Here is a 14,786-nt window from a genome sequence, read left to right as displayed (position 1 = left end):
TATGATCTGGGGGGTCGTGGGGAATCACTCTTAAGCGAGGTTGGCCGGCACAGGCGGTGGAGCTGGGGACCCGTCGCTTTTCTCAGAGCGTGTCGGCTGCCTGATGATGCCGCATCAAGGTGGTGGCTGGCTTTGCATATATCGGAGGAGACATGTGTCCTTACCCTCCTAGCGTTGGCAGCACTGCTGGTACTTGGGGGGGGGGGTGTTGTGTACGGGTGGGTTCACTGAATTGGGGGAAATCTGAAAATTCAACAAATAAGCTCTAGGACACATTAGGACAAATTCAGGTAAATGTAGGAACCGTAAAGAGGATCAAGAATTTCTCATTGTGAATAACGTGGCTAAGATCTTGTGAGCTAGTCTGAAGAACAGAGCTTGGTTCTAGGTTTCTCCTGGTTGCCCCCAGTCCAGCCAGCACAGCATGGATGTATTCAATTCCATCAGCAGCAGCAGCAGCTCACCCGATTTACCATAATTAAGCACTGCCTTACAAACCAGGTGTTGGATGGTAACTATAATCACTACTTCATCCTATCTCAACCACAAACCAAGCTGGGCAACTTGCCCAGTATGGACCCCGATCAACCCCTAGAAGATCCTACAATTGGAACTATGAAAGAAGGTCACCTTGTCTTTTTACTTCATGTGTACAGCAGATATGTGCGCACTGCTTAGCTGTGGGATGTACTCAAACAAATTATCTGCACTGCTCCTACATCACAGCTTACAGGACCTCTAGAAAAAGATCAACTGGAACATCTTACCTTCAGCGGTATTATAGAGTGAGCTGAACTTCAGCAGCTCCATGTTACAACTTACAGGACTTACATGATTTAGTAAAACATCTTACTGATTTCACAGATATTACCTTCAGGGGTCTCGTAGAGTAAGCTGCCCTGCAGCGGCTCTACGCCACAACTCACAGGACTTAGTGGATCAACTGGGATATTGTGTGGCCAGAAACAACAGATACTACTTTCAGAGGTCTTGTAGAGTGAGCTGAACTTTAGCGGCTCTACGCAACAACTTACAGAACTTAGAGAATCTACTGGAACATCCTGGTGCCAGATACCACAAGACCCCTTTAGAGGTCTTGTAGAGTGGGCTGATCCTCAGCGGCTTTACAAAACAACTTAAAGGACTTACAGGAGGATCTACTGGAACATCTTACTGCCAGATACTACAGATATTACATTCAGCGGTTTTATAAAGTGAGCTGATCTTCAGCAGCTCCATGTTACAACTTACAGAACTTAAAGGATTTACTAAAATATCTTACTGGAACACCTTACGGGACTTACTGCAACATCTTACTGCCAGATACCACAGATACTACCTTCAGAGGTCTTGTAGAGTGAGCTGTTTTGGCAGCACAACACATTTTAGGCAGGTGGTCACAGTATTTTGGCTCATGGGTGTACAATGTAAAAGAATTAACTATGAAGATACTGTATCTTCAGGATGAAAACAGTACACATCTCCTATTCTACTTAATCAAGCTCCTTGATTCTATCATTTGTAACACTAGATGTTAAGAACTTCTCCTAAGAAATGTGTTAGGTACAACATTGACAGGACTTACATTGTCGTAGTGCTTCTTGACGATGGGCTCATAGAACCCAATGGCCTCCTTGTATTTGTTCTCCTGCATGAAAAGCACATGCGCCACGTTGAGCTTCCAAGTGTCGTGTTCATTGCAGAACTCCACGGACTTGCGGAAAATCTTCTCCACCATGTTGTAGTTCTCTCGGTTCCAGTAAATCTTAGCCTGTGCCATTAACACAGGAATGTACCTTCAAAAAGAAACACATTTTATTAAAATGAAACCACGGTTTTCGACACTCGGGTTTATAGGGAACGTACGGGAAACTTAAGCTTAAAACGTTGACCTACTCTTCCAGAAGCTGATCATAATCTTCGAGAGATTTCTTCAGGCCTTCATCATCCCTCGTACGTCTCGATTCCTGTACCTTCAAGGACGGAAAACAAAGCTTATATGTTCCTGCCCATCCGCCATTCAATTCACATTCAATAACCTCGGCTTCTCTGACACTAAAATACCAGTAACTCCTAGATGTCCAGGGTTATTACGGTAACTCAAAGACATTAAGGGTGCCTTTAAGTCCCTGTCCACTTGCGGTTAGGACACTTGAGATGGATGTTACAGGGTCACAGTGAACTTAATTTAACAGCCTAGAATGGATGACTGGCTCATTTGTACGAGCTACATTATCATACATGCCCTTCCTCCTGTCTGCCTCTTCTCTGCCTGCATGCAGGTGTTTTCACGGTCACACACTGAAGGCAAATGGACAAAGTGTAACCTGTTTGGTAACCTTGCGTAATTGTTCAGTTAGTCTTGCAGCGATTTCGTCCATCTTCCGAAAAGCCTGTAGGAGAAGACACAAAAAAGTCAGTCATTCAATTGTCACATGATACACAATGATACAGGTATGGTGGAAAATGTGCTGCCATGAAATACAGGCATGTAAAAAAAAAAAAAAACTTTTCTGAACATCTGGACATTTGATGTTCACTTGAATAATATTGGGAGATAGAGGTAATACAACTAAACACATATCCAACTGAAGAAATGTCTAAAAATGATTTATAAAATGTGATTTCTAAAAAGTTAGGACACCCCCCCTTAAATTACTATGTTAAATGTATAATATTAGATTCAGGTCCAGCACATCGACAGTAGATGTTTTGAACATGGATAGAGAGGATTTTGGAGGAGTCTTTTTTTATTTAATCCTCATGTATAGCCATTTTGGTTTGTTCTTGATTGTTGAAGTGAGTGGTGAAGATCACCATGGCCTGATCCAAAAAGCTCTCTGAGGCCTTCATAAAGAAGACTGTAGATGCAGATGAGGCTGGGATCTCAAAAATTAGAAGGCCTCAAGGTCTCCAACGGTCCTAAAATGTCATGGAGGGACCTACAGGCACAGCTGATGTTTGATTTTCATGGGAGGCGTGCAGGGAGGAAACCCTTAACGTCTTAAAGGCAAGACTTAAAATGCATCAGCCCAAAGAATCAAGTTTGCCAAGGAACAACAGACCAGGACTTCTGGAGCCTTGTCCTTTGGACTGATGGATGCAAAGCTGAAGTACTAGAGCACAAGAACCTCTTCAATGGTAGAACACCTTGTAGTTGTAGTACAACTTGTTTTTTTCAACTATACGAATGAATACTCATTTAAGGTCATGGTTACCTCTTCTGGAGCTGTCTGGGACGTCAGCATAGCGTCTAGGAACTCGTACAAGTACTGTATACCGAGAAACACACCATCAGGCTCACAACTCAATCAACTGCGTACATGTTAACTGAACTTTGCTATGCACCATGACGTTCATAGGCTTTTATTATTACAATAAAGAACTATAAAGTCATATCAAATCATTCCCTGGCTTGGGATGAACCCAGCCCATTATATCAGCTCCACTTCCCATATAGAAACACTTTGTAGTCTTTGATTCCAGACTGTAGCCCATCTTTTTCTCTGCATACTCCGTTATTGGCCTCCTTTCACCCTGTTTGTTCTTCAAAGATCAGGACCCCACAGGACTGACCACCACAGAGCAGGTGGTATCTGGGTGGCAGGGCAGTCATTCTCAGCACTGCAGAGACACTGACTGACATGGTGGTGGTGAGTGTGTGTGTTAGTAGAGTGTGTGTTGCGCTGGTGGTACGAGTGGATCAGACACAGCAGTGCTGCTGGAGTGTTTAAACACTGTGTCTGTCCACTCACTGTCCACTCTCTATCAGACACTCCTACCTAGTTGGTCCACCTTTTGTTTGTTGGTGTGTGGTCATCCTCTAGTGCTTCATCTGTGCTCACAGGACGCTGTGTATGGCTGGCTATTTCTGACTGGTGGACTGTTCTCAGTCTAGCAGCACTGCTGTGTCACTGCAGTGCTGAGAATGACTGACCCACCAGCCACACACTACCTGCTCTGTGGTGGTCCTGTGGGGTCTAGACCATTAAAACAGATGGACTGCAGTCTGTAATTACAGAAGTACAAAGTGCTCCTATGTGGAACCTAAGTGGAACTAATAAAATGGGCCAAACCAGGGGTGGTCATAATATTCCTTTGGTATTTATTAGTGAAGACCTAACTGAGTGGAATCGAAGCAGCTTCTCTTACTGTTGAAAGAAACTTGTAAGTCAGGTGCGCGTTTTCAGCCATCACGTCGGCGGCGAGGTCAAAGTACTGCAAGTGAACAAGGCAGAGAAGAAAGAGAACATTTACTCTCATAACAAAGAACTCACTGGAACGGCAGAGAGAGCTTAGCCCCCCATATTAAAGCGCAGCTTGGGGTATTACATAACCAGCGACAAAAATGTGCTCCCTAGGAAAGCAACAAATGAGGCACAGGGGTTATTACCTACATACTGAGGTTCTGCCTTACAGTGATGGTTGTGTCATGTGATGGGTTTTGACTTATTTGACAGCTTCTAAGACTTGACCAGATTTATGACACGTACCGCCAGACTTACCTTCAGGTAAGAACTTAAGGTCTATTAAAATTCCCCTATTTTACATTGACATTTACATTTAAGGCATTTAGCAGACACTCTGGACGCTTGTCTTCCCAGTTTGGTTCTGACACCTTGCACTGCTCCCGGCACAAGGAGGGTAAAGATTTAACACGTCTACTCTGATACATGCAGTGCGGATGTGGCAGCGCCGAGAAGATGGACACACTTGGAGGAAAGCGGCAGGTTTCCAGCTCTGCCACACCAGCTAACTGAAGCCTGTCCGGCCAACATCGCTTTAAGAGGGATCAGGGGAGAGAGCACTGCCAATTGTGCTCTCTCCTACTCCAGTCACTGATGGCAAAGTGGTACGGCTCGGGATTCTAAGTGGTAGTGCAATGGTAGCGCATTAGACAGCTGAGGCACTCTGAGCCCTGGAAGCTTGTTTAGCGTCTACACAAGTACCAGTAGAGGTGGACAATATAAAGATGTTTTATCAAATCACAATATATTTTATATTTTATTGCTATACAAAATCTGCTTTTATGAGTATATTAGCAATATCGTCAGTACTGACTAACTGACCCACATTCATTACCAGTAGCAGCAATCATCTTGAAGCCTGAATGTCATCTGGGCTGTTGTCCATTTTCATAAAGAACATGGCCAGAAACCACATAAGCAAGTCTTTTAGAGATTGCCTAACTTTAATTAGTTTTTAAATGTGTGATTAATTCAGGCATGCATCGGCCCCATAGCTCCAATGCCCAAACAAAGAAAAAAACACTGGACACCAAATACTAAAGGTCTTGGTTCACGGACTACACTTATTGTAAAGGAACAACAGGGGAATGGGGGGCACTTAGCCACTGCTTTAAACACAACACAGTCCTACCTCATATTTGCAGTAGAGCAGGAGAAGGTTGCCAAATGTCACCGGAGGGAAAGGGTTCTGCTGTAGGAGGAAGGCCAGCTTCTCAAAGCCCTCTGATGGCTTTGTGTCCATGTTCATGAGAGCCTGGTTGTGAAGGGTAACTGGATCCAGCTCCTGAACTCATAAATATGCCATAAAGAATATATAACATTTTATGTAAAACACATGCATCATCAACCAACAGCAACATTGCTATCAGACACTAGAGGGCAGCAAACACCTAAATGCACTAAATTCTGATTTCCGAGACGATCAACTCAATGACAAGTACCATAATTTCTATTCAGTATTAGTTTGATTAACCCTTTCTCCGAAGGCCTGTATTCGGCCATATACCACAAATGACAAGTCACATTTTAGTTTTAGAGTCAATCCAAAAAATGATTAGGTACTGAATAATTACTAGATACTTAATATTTAGTAAATACTAAATAATTAACAGGTTCTGGAAAATTAGCTACTTAAAAATAGTATTTATGGAATAATAAGTAGCTATTGAATAATTAGGAGGTACTGAATAATGAATACTTTTTGAACAATTAGGGTGTACTAAATAATTAGTAGATTCTTAATAATTAGCATTTATTGCATAAGCAGATACATAATTAATAGGTACTGAAAATTGTATTTATTAAATACTAGTAGACACTGAACAATTAGTAGGTACTGAATACATTTTGAATAATTTGTAGTTACTGATTAACTAGTATTTATTGAATAATAATTAGATACTGAATAATTAAGACACTAAAATAGTATTTACAGACTAATAATTAGATATTACATTAGCAAATACATAATAATTAGTAGGTACTTAATGATTAGTATCTCTTGATTAATAAGTAGATACTGAATCATTTGTAGATATGGAATAATTAGTCTTTACAGAATACTTACTATTTATTGAATAATATGGATTTACTGTGTAATTGATTTAGAATTAGAATTTATTGAACAGTATGTAGATATGTAATAAATAGTAGGTACTGAGTAATTAGTAGTCAATTATTCAATGTAATACTATACAATGAATTATTGTTTTTTTATTTGTTTTTGTAATGAATAATTACTATTTATTGAATAATTAGTAGGTACTGAGTAAATAGTATGTAGAGAATAAGTATTACTGAATAATTTGTAAGTACTGAGAAACTAGTATGTACTGAGTAACTATTAAGGAAATGAATAATTATTATTTACTGAACAATTATTACTGAATAATTTGTAAGTACCGAATAATTAGCATGTACTGAATAGTAGCCATTACATAAATTAATGAGGTTCAAGAGGGTAAGAAAGTTTTTAGTATCCAAGAATTCTGCAAAAAAGGGGAGAATGACAGAAAATCCACAATGACAGTCCAAATCAAAACAAAGGAAATGCAAGCGGTTTGTTTTGATGACTGGCTAAATTCTTGCCTCCAACTCGGCTGTACATGTTGCAGTATTCCTAAGCACCCCATTCCTGCGGGGCAGAAACAGTGTATTTAATGAGGGCTTATGTAAGTTAGGCAAACTGTTTGGATTCATTAATTCTCTCCGGGTTCTGGCGTAGAGGCATGTCTCTGCAGCCTCTACATGATTCCAGCCAGGCAGGTGTGGGCTTCCCTGCTTACAGGGACAGCACAAACACAGTGAGAGAAGGATTAAAGCCCCTTCGATGCAGCAGAGGACACGTCCGTTCCATCCATGACAGGGAGACGGAGGGTCTTCTGTGGGTTTAAGAAGTTTAAACTCGAGAGATTTATGGCTAGTTTGTCACGCCCTCTCAATCCACATGACCGAAAAGGTTGATCAATGAACTCTTTCACGGAAACAAGCCTACAAGAGTAAGCATGCCCGGATCTTCTCTGAAATGATGTGGAAAGAAATGCAGCCGCTGATGGACGTCTCAAATAATCTGACAGCGTCTGCTGACAACTACAAAAACAAGCTCAGGAGAGGAGTGAAAGTGGGACAGCTTGGAATGGGTATTGATGATAGGAATAATACCTGATGATTATTCATGGGTATAATAGTAATAATCCATGCACTGAGATTTAGATTAAATAACTCAAAGTAGTCTGCTGGAGCTTTTAAGATGAAAACAATGCAAATATATGCTGCAAAATAAACTCTCAGAACAAATAATGTGTCACCTTGCCTGTGTAAGGTGGTAGTAACTTTAGGCTTCTGCAGATGGCGCTGCGCAAGGATGACCGGGCTATAAATATCTGCGGAGTGTGCAACTGGACTCATACTTCGAGAAGAGTGCAGTGCGGTGCAGTGAATGTCTTGTTCGATGTGTGGATAATGGGTCGCAAAGCAGATGTTAATAAATACCAAAGGCCACAGTGTGAAGAGAGTAGCTGAATTTGCAGGTGTACGGAAGCATACGGTCATACGGGTCTACCAGCAGTAGCACAAATCCCAGTCTACAGGAAATTCTTGTCAGAACTGTAGCCGATATAAAAGGAGGATTAGGACCAACTGTAACTGTACCTCTTCTGATCTCGGTGGCATATCAGTCAGTGCCTCCTGAGCAGCATCATCTGTGTAGAAAATAAGGTTGCAGCAGTATGAGATTTTCACTGTATGATAACTGTCTCAGAATATATAACGGTTTTATGTTATCACAGTATTTCACAATTATTCCTTTTCTTGTTGGTATTTTACTAATTATTATTGTTATTATTATTATTACAATACATTGATCCTTGAATTAATTATAACAGTTACTATAGTTAAAGCTTGAAACTAAATATGAAAATAAATGAATAGGATGTGATGTGAAGTGGAGCTCTTTTGAACTATTTTATTTCCAGCTAATTATTATTTTTTTATTAGGGTTTTATTAGAGTTATTTTCTCCAATAATCAATTGATTGTTTGAGTCTTTTGCTTTTTGATTTATGATCTTCTAGAATTTGCCTTTAAAGGCACTTGCATATACAATCATACCCACTTGTTTTATATAAAAATGTTCAGAACAATCTCAGCTCTCACTATATTGAGACCCCCCTGTGACCTAGAGGACTGAGTGACAAGATAATCTGTCTCTAAACCTGAATAATTGAAGTCAGATTTGATCAATTCTTCAAATATTTCCTGTAAAAACACACCTTTACTCATGTGGCTGAATTCCTTTAGTGCACAAAATAAGTTTACCAGAGTCTTAGCTTCACAAAAGTAGTGGAATGTTTTGTGCAGAAGACGAGTTCCTGAAAGTCCATTGGTCAGTTTCATACAAACACATAGACGAAAGCACTAATTTAGCAATTACAGATGAGAGGCAGATGACAGACACACAAATCCACAAGTAAGACACAGCAAGAGGCAGAAGACGATTATCTGGACCCGTCTTCACAGCCTCGTAACTCCAGATGTGAGTCACATTCGGTCCTAAAATGAGAAGCACTGGAAAGGGCGGGCTCTACAGATCCAGGAAATGTTTTGAATCTTATTTCTACGCTGTATTATCACAAAGATATCCATAGAAACATCGAGAAACACAGAATTTGATATGACAACATGTTCATAGACTCCAGACTGTTAAAGTCTGAAAATAGAAACAAACTGGTGGGATTCTCTGGTGGTTTGCGTTTTTTCCAGTACCAGTATTAAGCAAATGTACATGGTATGATAACCATAAATTTTCATACCACGGTATACCCCAGCAACCCAGCAGACAGGCTTTACAATAGTCACATGAAAAGGCATGAGAGTGTTTTCTGTTTCTGCATTTCACTTTGCTGCCAAGCACTGCGTCACAGTGCATTGCCAGCATATCAGTAAATAGGCTGTTAGCCCAGAACAACATAAACAACTATGCGTATAATAATAATAATAATAATAATAATAATAGTAGCTTCACAAGATTCAATATGGCCTTTTGCTGGCAGGCTGTTCTCTCAGTACTTACACTTTTTGAGCTGGTATTCGAGGGCTGCTTTTAAATTGAAAGCTTCAATTAATGCCGTCTCGTGCAGCACCAGTGTGTTTCCCACGCTCTTCACTTCAATGCCTTCTGTCGTCATGCCCACTCCGAGTTCTACAAGAAAAAAAAGCACAATGAACAGATATTTAATAAATATAATTTAAATAAGAAAGTATACTGATGACATGAGTAATAGTTTATATATGATTACAAGCATGCCGAATATATGAGTAACTGTATACCCCACCAACTATTATATTAATCGAGTATTCAGAGTTAATGGCATTGGAGTCGTGAGTCCAAATCCAGAGCCATGCCGCTTTGCCATCAGCAGCCGGAGTCCAATAGAGCATAATTGCACGTGCTTTCTCCGGGTGGGTACATGGCGATGACGCTAACTCCCCTCATCAATTTTAAGTATGGCGTGGCAGAGCTGGGGACCCAACGCTTATTGGCGTGTATCGAAGGAGCTACGGATAGTTAAGTTAAATGTCGGCACCAAATTGGGAGAAAAAACAGCATTCCGGCCGGAAGCGGGAATAACAAAGAAGCCCTGCTCCTATTCCAGTCAGTGGAGCATCAACATGATCCTGATGCTGCTATTTTAAGGTAAACCTGCTGCACAGCTTTGCTTATGGTGCTTTGAAAAGTCACCTGCTCTGCTTTAAAAAAATATACGTGTGGAAAGGTCTCAGTCTTAACTCTAACAGCAAAAAATAAGGCCTTAAAAGTCTAATGTTTTTTAAGGATCCATGGAAACCCTGTATCCTGTGTATCCATAATTAGTGAAGATCAGACAAATTTATAATACACATCCTTATCACACAAACAGCAAGTAACGTAATTGTGACAGCCCCACCCAGTTACTGACAAAATTCACAGCAGTGAAGTCATGCAGGCATCAAAATACAGGCTTATTCTTTATTGTAAGGAATATGACGTTTTTCTGTGGTCCAAACCTGGATGCTCCCTCATCCCACGCTCAATTATTTCTGCGATGTACTTGAGTGCCGCTGCATACTGCTTCAGGCTGTAGTGGCAGAGGGCAATGTTGTACGCCAAATCTGAAACAAGAACCAACAAATATGACACAGTGCAGGACCGACGTGTTTTCCGAGCTCTTCCCCCCGGGTCGTGGGATCCGTACACCACATCCATATCCATAAAAATCAAAATTGCTACCCTGAGGGCTCAACAAGTCAATGTAATCTTGTTATATTTTCCTAGCAACAGGCACTGAGGGATACAGCTGGCTACACAGGCAATGCAATACACACTGTGTGTGTGTGTGTGTGTGTGTGTGTGTGTGTGTGTGTGTGTGTGTGTGTGTGTGTGTGTGTGAGTGAGAGAGAGAGAGAGTGTGGGCGAGTGTCCTTGCCCACCTGGCTGATAGCCCAGCACTTGCATAGCGGTCACAAACTTCACGCAAGCCTTTTCATACTCTCCAAGCTTGTAGAGCAGGCAGCCCTGATCCACATCGGTGTCCGGGTCATCCACGGGCAGCTGCTCCACCAGGGCCTGCGAGAGCCAAAACCAAAAGTTTCCTCTGCAGAAAACCCATCTTTCCAGCTGTGCTGCGGTCAGTGAGCAATTTTCTGCAATCTGCCACTCCACCCAGTAATGTTTCCCCTAAGCAATTCTAAGCCTGGGTGATACACACTATATGGACAAAAGTATTCGGACACCTGCTCGTTCATGATCCCTTCCGAAATCGAATACCCGAAGGGGTATTAAAATGAGAGTTTCAATCTCCTGTCCAGGAAAACAGGCTTTCTACTAGATTTTGCAGGAGCAATGCTGTGAGGATTTAATTGCATTCAGCAACAAGAGTGTTAGTGAGGTTGGGATGCTGGAATATCAGGTCATCCCAAAAGTATTCCACGGGGCTTTTTACCCCTCTTGTCCATGCCCAGCATTAGGAGGCATGATGCCAATAGGTTCATGTTTATCTGCTCCAGAGAGTCCTATTCTAATGGCAACACAAGCTATGTGTTCTCAGTTTCAGCAACGTGGGCAACTTAAAGTTAAATGCATTCATCAGAAGGGGTGTCCACAAACATTTGGACATATAGTGTATCATGAACTGCAGTATAATGGTACTGGTATAAATATATATATATGTATATATATATATGTGTGTGTGTGTGTGTGTGTGTGTAAAAAAAGCAGATCAGTCGAGACATGTTTGTTATATCAAGTTTCTGTCTTTAAATTAGAACGAGAGATGCTAGGCTAACACCGCTAACAATCACTGGACCTGGACTGTCACCATCTCAACTCCGTCATAAATACACACCCAAAAACGTTTCTCGACACACTCAAAACACACCCAGATGCTTATTTGTTTAGATGATAAGATTTTTACCTGTAGATGGCATCTCTCCACACATTACGGCTCAGTTTAACAACTAAATCGTACGGCAAAGCAGGACGGTGTGCGGATAATTATGTGTTCCAATTTTAGTTTAAATATTCAAATGCGGTCTATCCCTGCTGTATTTTTAGTCTTTTAGCATGTGTTGTGGTTTACAAAGCTTCCTGATAGATTACTTTCCTGATAGAAAGTAAATATTTGTTTTTGTATTTACAGAGACAAGATTGGTGACAGTCTAAATCCAGTTTATATTAGCAACATTAGCCTAGAATCACCCATTTATGTCTGAAATCTCATAGAAATCTCTCGTAGCAGCTCCTAGGGGTAAAATCATGTTCCTCTGATTTTTCCTTTCAATGTTACCTTAAACTGTGATCGTCTTTTTTCATTACTGAAAATTACGATACTGAATTTTATCAACAACACCCAGCACAACACAGTTCCACACATACAAAAAGACACACTAACCATTGCTGCAGGAAAATCCTCCTCTCCATATTTGATAGCAGCTTGTAGCTTTATCATCTGGCGGCAAAAGAAATAGATTATGTAAGCTAGATCATTTCTGGCCTATTTATTTAAAGAAACAATGGAAAATTGCAAATATAAATATGCCATTTCTTGCTCCAGGCCTCCCCCTACAGTTGGGAAGTGTAATTCACACTTTGGACCACCACTACAGGATACGTTTTTTTTCTGGACGAGCTGAGAGATACAGAACCGTGCCACAAAGTAAAAGAAGCATGTGGACGGATGCAGTAGACCCATATTAGCGGATTTTGCACAGCATTACACAGTTCTTGCCATCGTTTTCCTGCCTGCTTCTCCAAAGTCACACACTGCAGTTAGCAGCATGTCGAGCCTGAAGCGGCAACGATAGCAAAGCTTTTTTCCCATTGACAGTCAGTGGAGCATTAACATGATTTTGAAGCTGTTACGTTAAGGTAAAATGCTACACAGTGTTGCTTTAAGGGAGCGTTTTTTACTTAAAGTTAATTTCCTTTGGCCCGGACCACAGCAGAAAATGACCCATGCTGTATTCTGGCCTAACTGAGCTTGTGGATTGTGTGTGTCATGTGGTAGGTCATGTGATACCATGCGTTCCAAAGATGGCAAGGGTGAAATAAGCTTTCCACATCAGGTAGTAATCAAAATAATCACACTACATACCTTAGTGTGACTTGTGGGATTGTCCAAAAGAAAAGTGGCCTTCATTGCATCTTGGAAGGAACACGCTCCATAGAGGGACTGAGCGTAGTAGAGTTTGTAGTCCTCCACCTCTGGATGGAGCTGAATTAGCTGCTCGTAACACTCAGCTGCATTGGTGAAATCCTGCATGTGGTAATAGCAATAGCCCAGGAGGGACAAGGCAGCCCTGGACTGGAAGAACAGTAGAGGAATGGTCACAGCTTGTACAGTTTAGTGATGCCCATGCTCTTAACATACTTGCTACTGAGCCCTGTATGAGATCCTCCTGCTGAAGATAATCATCGTCCAAACCATACAAAGGGACTTTATTTTTTTTATCAATTAAAAATCTAAACCATTCAAAAATACATGATGGCAAAGGTGGTGCTTCACTCAGTCCTACTCACCTTCATCTGCTTCTGAAGTTCATTGCTCAGGATGTGTATGGCATCTCCATAGCGCCCATCTTTGATCTTAATGGGAGAAAAGGACGGAGATCAGTGCATGGTTAAAAGAGATCTACAGAGTAGATATCCAAACGCTTTAGAGACTGAACCCTGCCCGAACTGACGCTACCTAATCTTGTAGAAGAACCAACTCAATGGACTGCTGCTGCTGGGGGGCTAACAAGCAGTCCATCAGATGTTCCTCAGAGGATACCTCAACGTTTTCTGCACAAACAAGGCCCCATTGCTTTGTTTCCTACATCAGAAGTACGAAACTTGGGAGCACTTTCAGACTCAGAACTTCATTCGATCTGGTCAGGCTCACTTTGTAAAGGTAAAAAAGGTAAAGGTGCATGTATTTGTCACTGTACAGCGAAATGTGTCCTCCACATTTAACCCATCTGTGGTAGTGAACACACACACTCAGAGTGGTGGGCAGCCAATTCCAGCACCTGGGGAGCAGAGAAGGTAAAGGGCCCAACAGTGGCAGCTTGCCGAGCCCGAGAATCGAACCCACAACCCTGTTATCGGTAGCCCGGCGCTCTAACCGCTGAGCCACCACTGCCCCTGTTGTGTCTGGACCCTACCAGAAATCATTCACAGGGAAACCTACTGAACAAAGGCCCTGTCCACCAGTCCATCACATAATATTAGCATAGTGGATAGACTCACGATGTGTTTGTGGGAGATGGGGGGAAGCCTGAGCATCTGGAGGAAACCCACATGGACAGAGGGAGAATACACAAACTCCACACATGCAGAGACTGGAGCGAGGATCAAACCCCACGACTTTGCAGGACACACACTATAACAAAGTCTATTACTACTATTCTTCATTCTTCAACACTGTATCGACAGGTCAGGGTCAGGATGACCCACCTGTAGCTGAGTCCTGTAGTATTTAAGTAACCCTGTGAACTTTAGCTAGCCATCACTTGTCAGTAGAGCACACTGATCTGCTCCCTTTGCTCTATAATGAAGAAGTCTATTACTGTTATTGTTATTATTATTATTATTATTATTATTATTATTATTCAGAAGCCTAAAGAACCAAGACACTGGAGACACACCCTCATCTAGCTATAGCCAGTGCTATATGGTCACTAGGACACTGGACAGACGACAGGAGTTCATATAATAGCTACAAAACTGACGTTAATAACAATAACGACATTAATACACGGTAGCTGTATTACATGACTACATGTTAGCTAGCTAGCGTTAGCGTTAGCTCCGCTGGCTAAATTCGCTCATGTTGTCTCGAAGGCAGGTCAACTCACCATTTTGTAGACTGTGGCGGTGTACTCGCCGTCTTTAATCGGATTCAGTGTCATGACTGAAGTGTTATTTCATATTAAAACGAGCATAAACGCCTTAAATAGACGAAAATAAGCCGCTAGCTCAGGTAACGGGAGAGCTAGCTGGCATCTACACACAAGCTCCGGT

The 14,786-nt window shown here is 41.5% G+C and overlaps 1 protein-coding gene across 5 annotated transcripts in view; it reads right to left on the bottom strand.

Moving 5' to 3' along the window:
- Positions 1 to 14,786, bottom strand: part of ift70 (intraflagellar transport 70) — a 20,834-nt gene extending 6,048 nt beyond the window's left edge. For 2 of the 5 annotated variants that reach the window (XM_072693072.1, XM_072693075.1), the window contains exons 1-14: positions 14,621 to 14,786; positions 13,302 to 13,367; positions 12,877 to 13,086; positions 12,175 to 12,231; positions 10,715 to 10,850; positions 10,292 to 10,396; positions 9,318 to 9,446; positions 7,899 to 7,948; positions 5,380 to 5,532; positions 4,153 to 4,218; positions 3,219 to 3,272; positions 2,328 to 2,393; positions 1,897 to 1,973; positions 1,586 to 1,796 (exon numbers count right to left, since the gene is read on the bottom strand). In XM_072693072.1, the coding sequence (XP_072549173.1) occupies positions 1,586 to 1,796; positions 1,897 to 1,973; positions 2,328 to 2,393; positions 3,219 to 3,272; positions 4,153 to 4,218; positions 5,380 to 5,532; positions 7,899 to 7,948; positions 9,318 to 9,446; positions 10,292 to 10,396; positions 10,715 to 10,850; positions 12,175 to 12,231; positions 12,877 to 13,086; positions 13,302 to 13,367; positions 14,621 to 14,674 (1,434 nt within the window). In that variant the 5' untranslated portion in view covers positions 14,675 to 14,786. Of the gene's footprint in view, positions 1 to 1,585; positions 1,797 to 1,896; positions 1,974 to 2,327; positions 2,394 to 3,218; positions 3,273 to 4,152; positions 4,219 to 5,379; positions 5,533 to 7,898; positions 7,949 to 9,317; positions 9,447 to 10,291; positions 10,397 to 10,714; positions 10,851 to 12,174; positions 12,232 to 12,876; positions 13,087 to 13,301; positions 13,368 to 13,470; positions 13,583 to 14,620 lie in introns of those variants that run through there. The other 3 variants (XM_072693073.1, XM_072693076.1, XM_072693077.1) reach the window with 2 other exon arrangements.

Source organism: Salminus brasiliensis, chromosome 12 (assembly GCF_030463535.1).
Source record: "Salminus brasiliensis chromosome 12, fSalBra1.hap2, whole genome shotgun sequence".
NCBI classification, from domain to species: Eukaryota; Metazoa; Chordata; class Actinopteri; order Characiformes; family Bryconidae; genus Salminus; species Salminus brasiliensis.
Note: the sequence above shows the minus strand (reverse complement) of the source record. Positions and strands in the feature narration are given on the sequence as shown.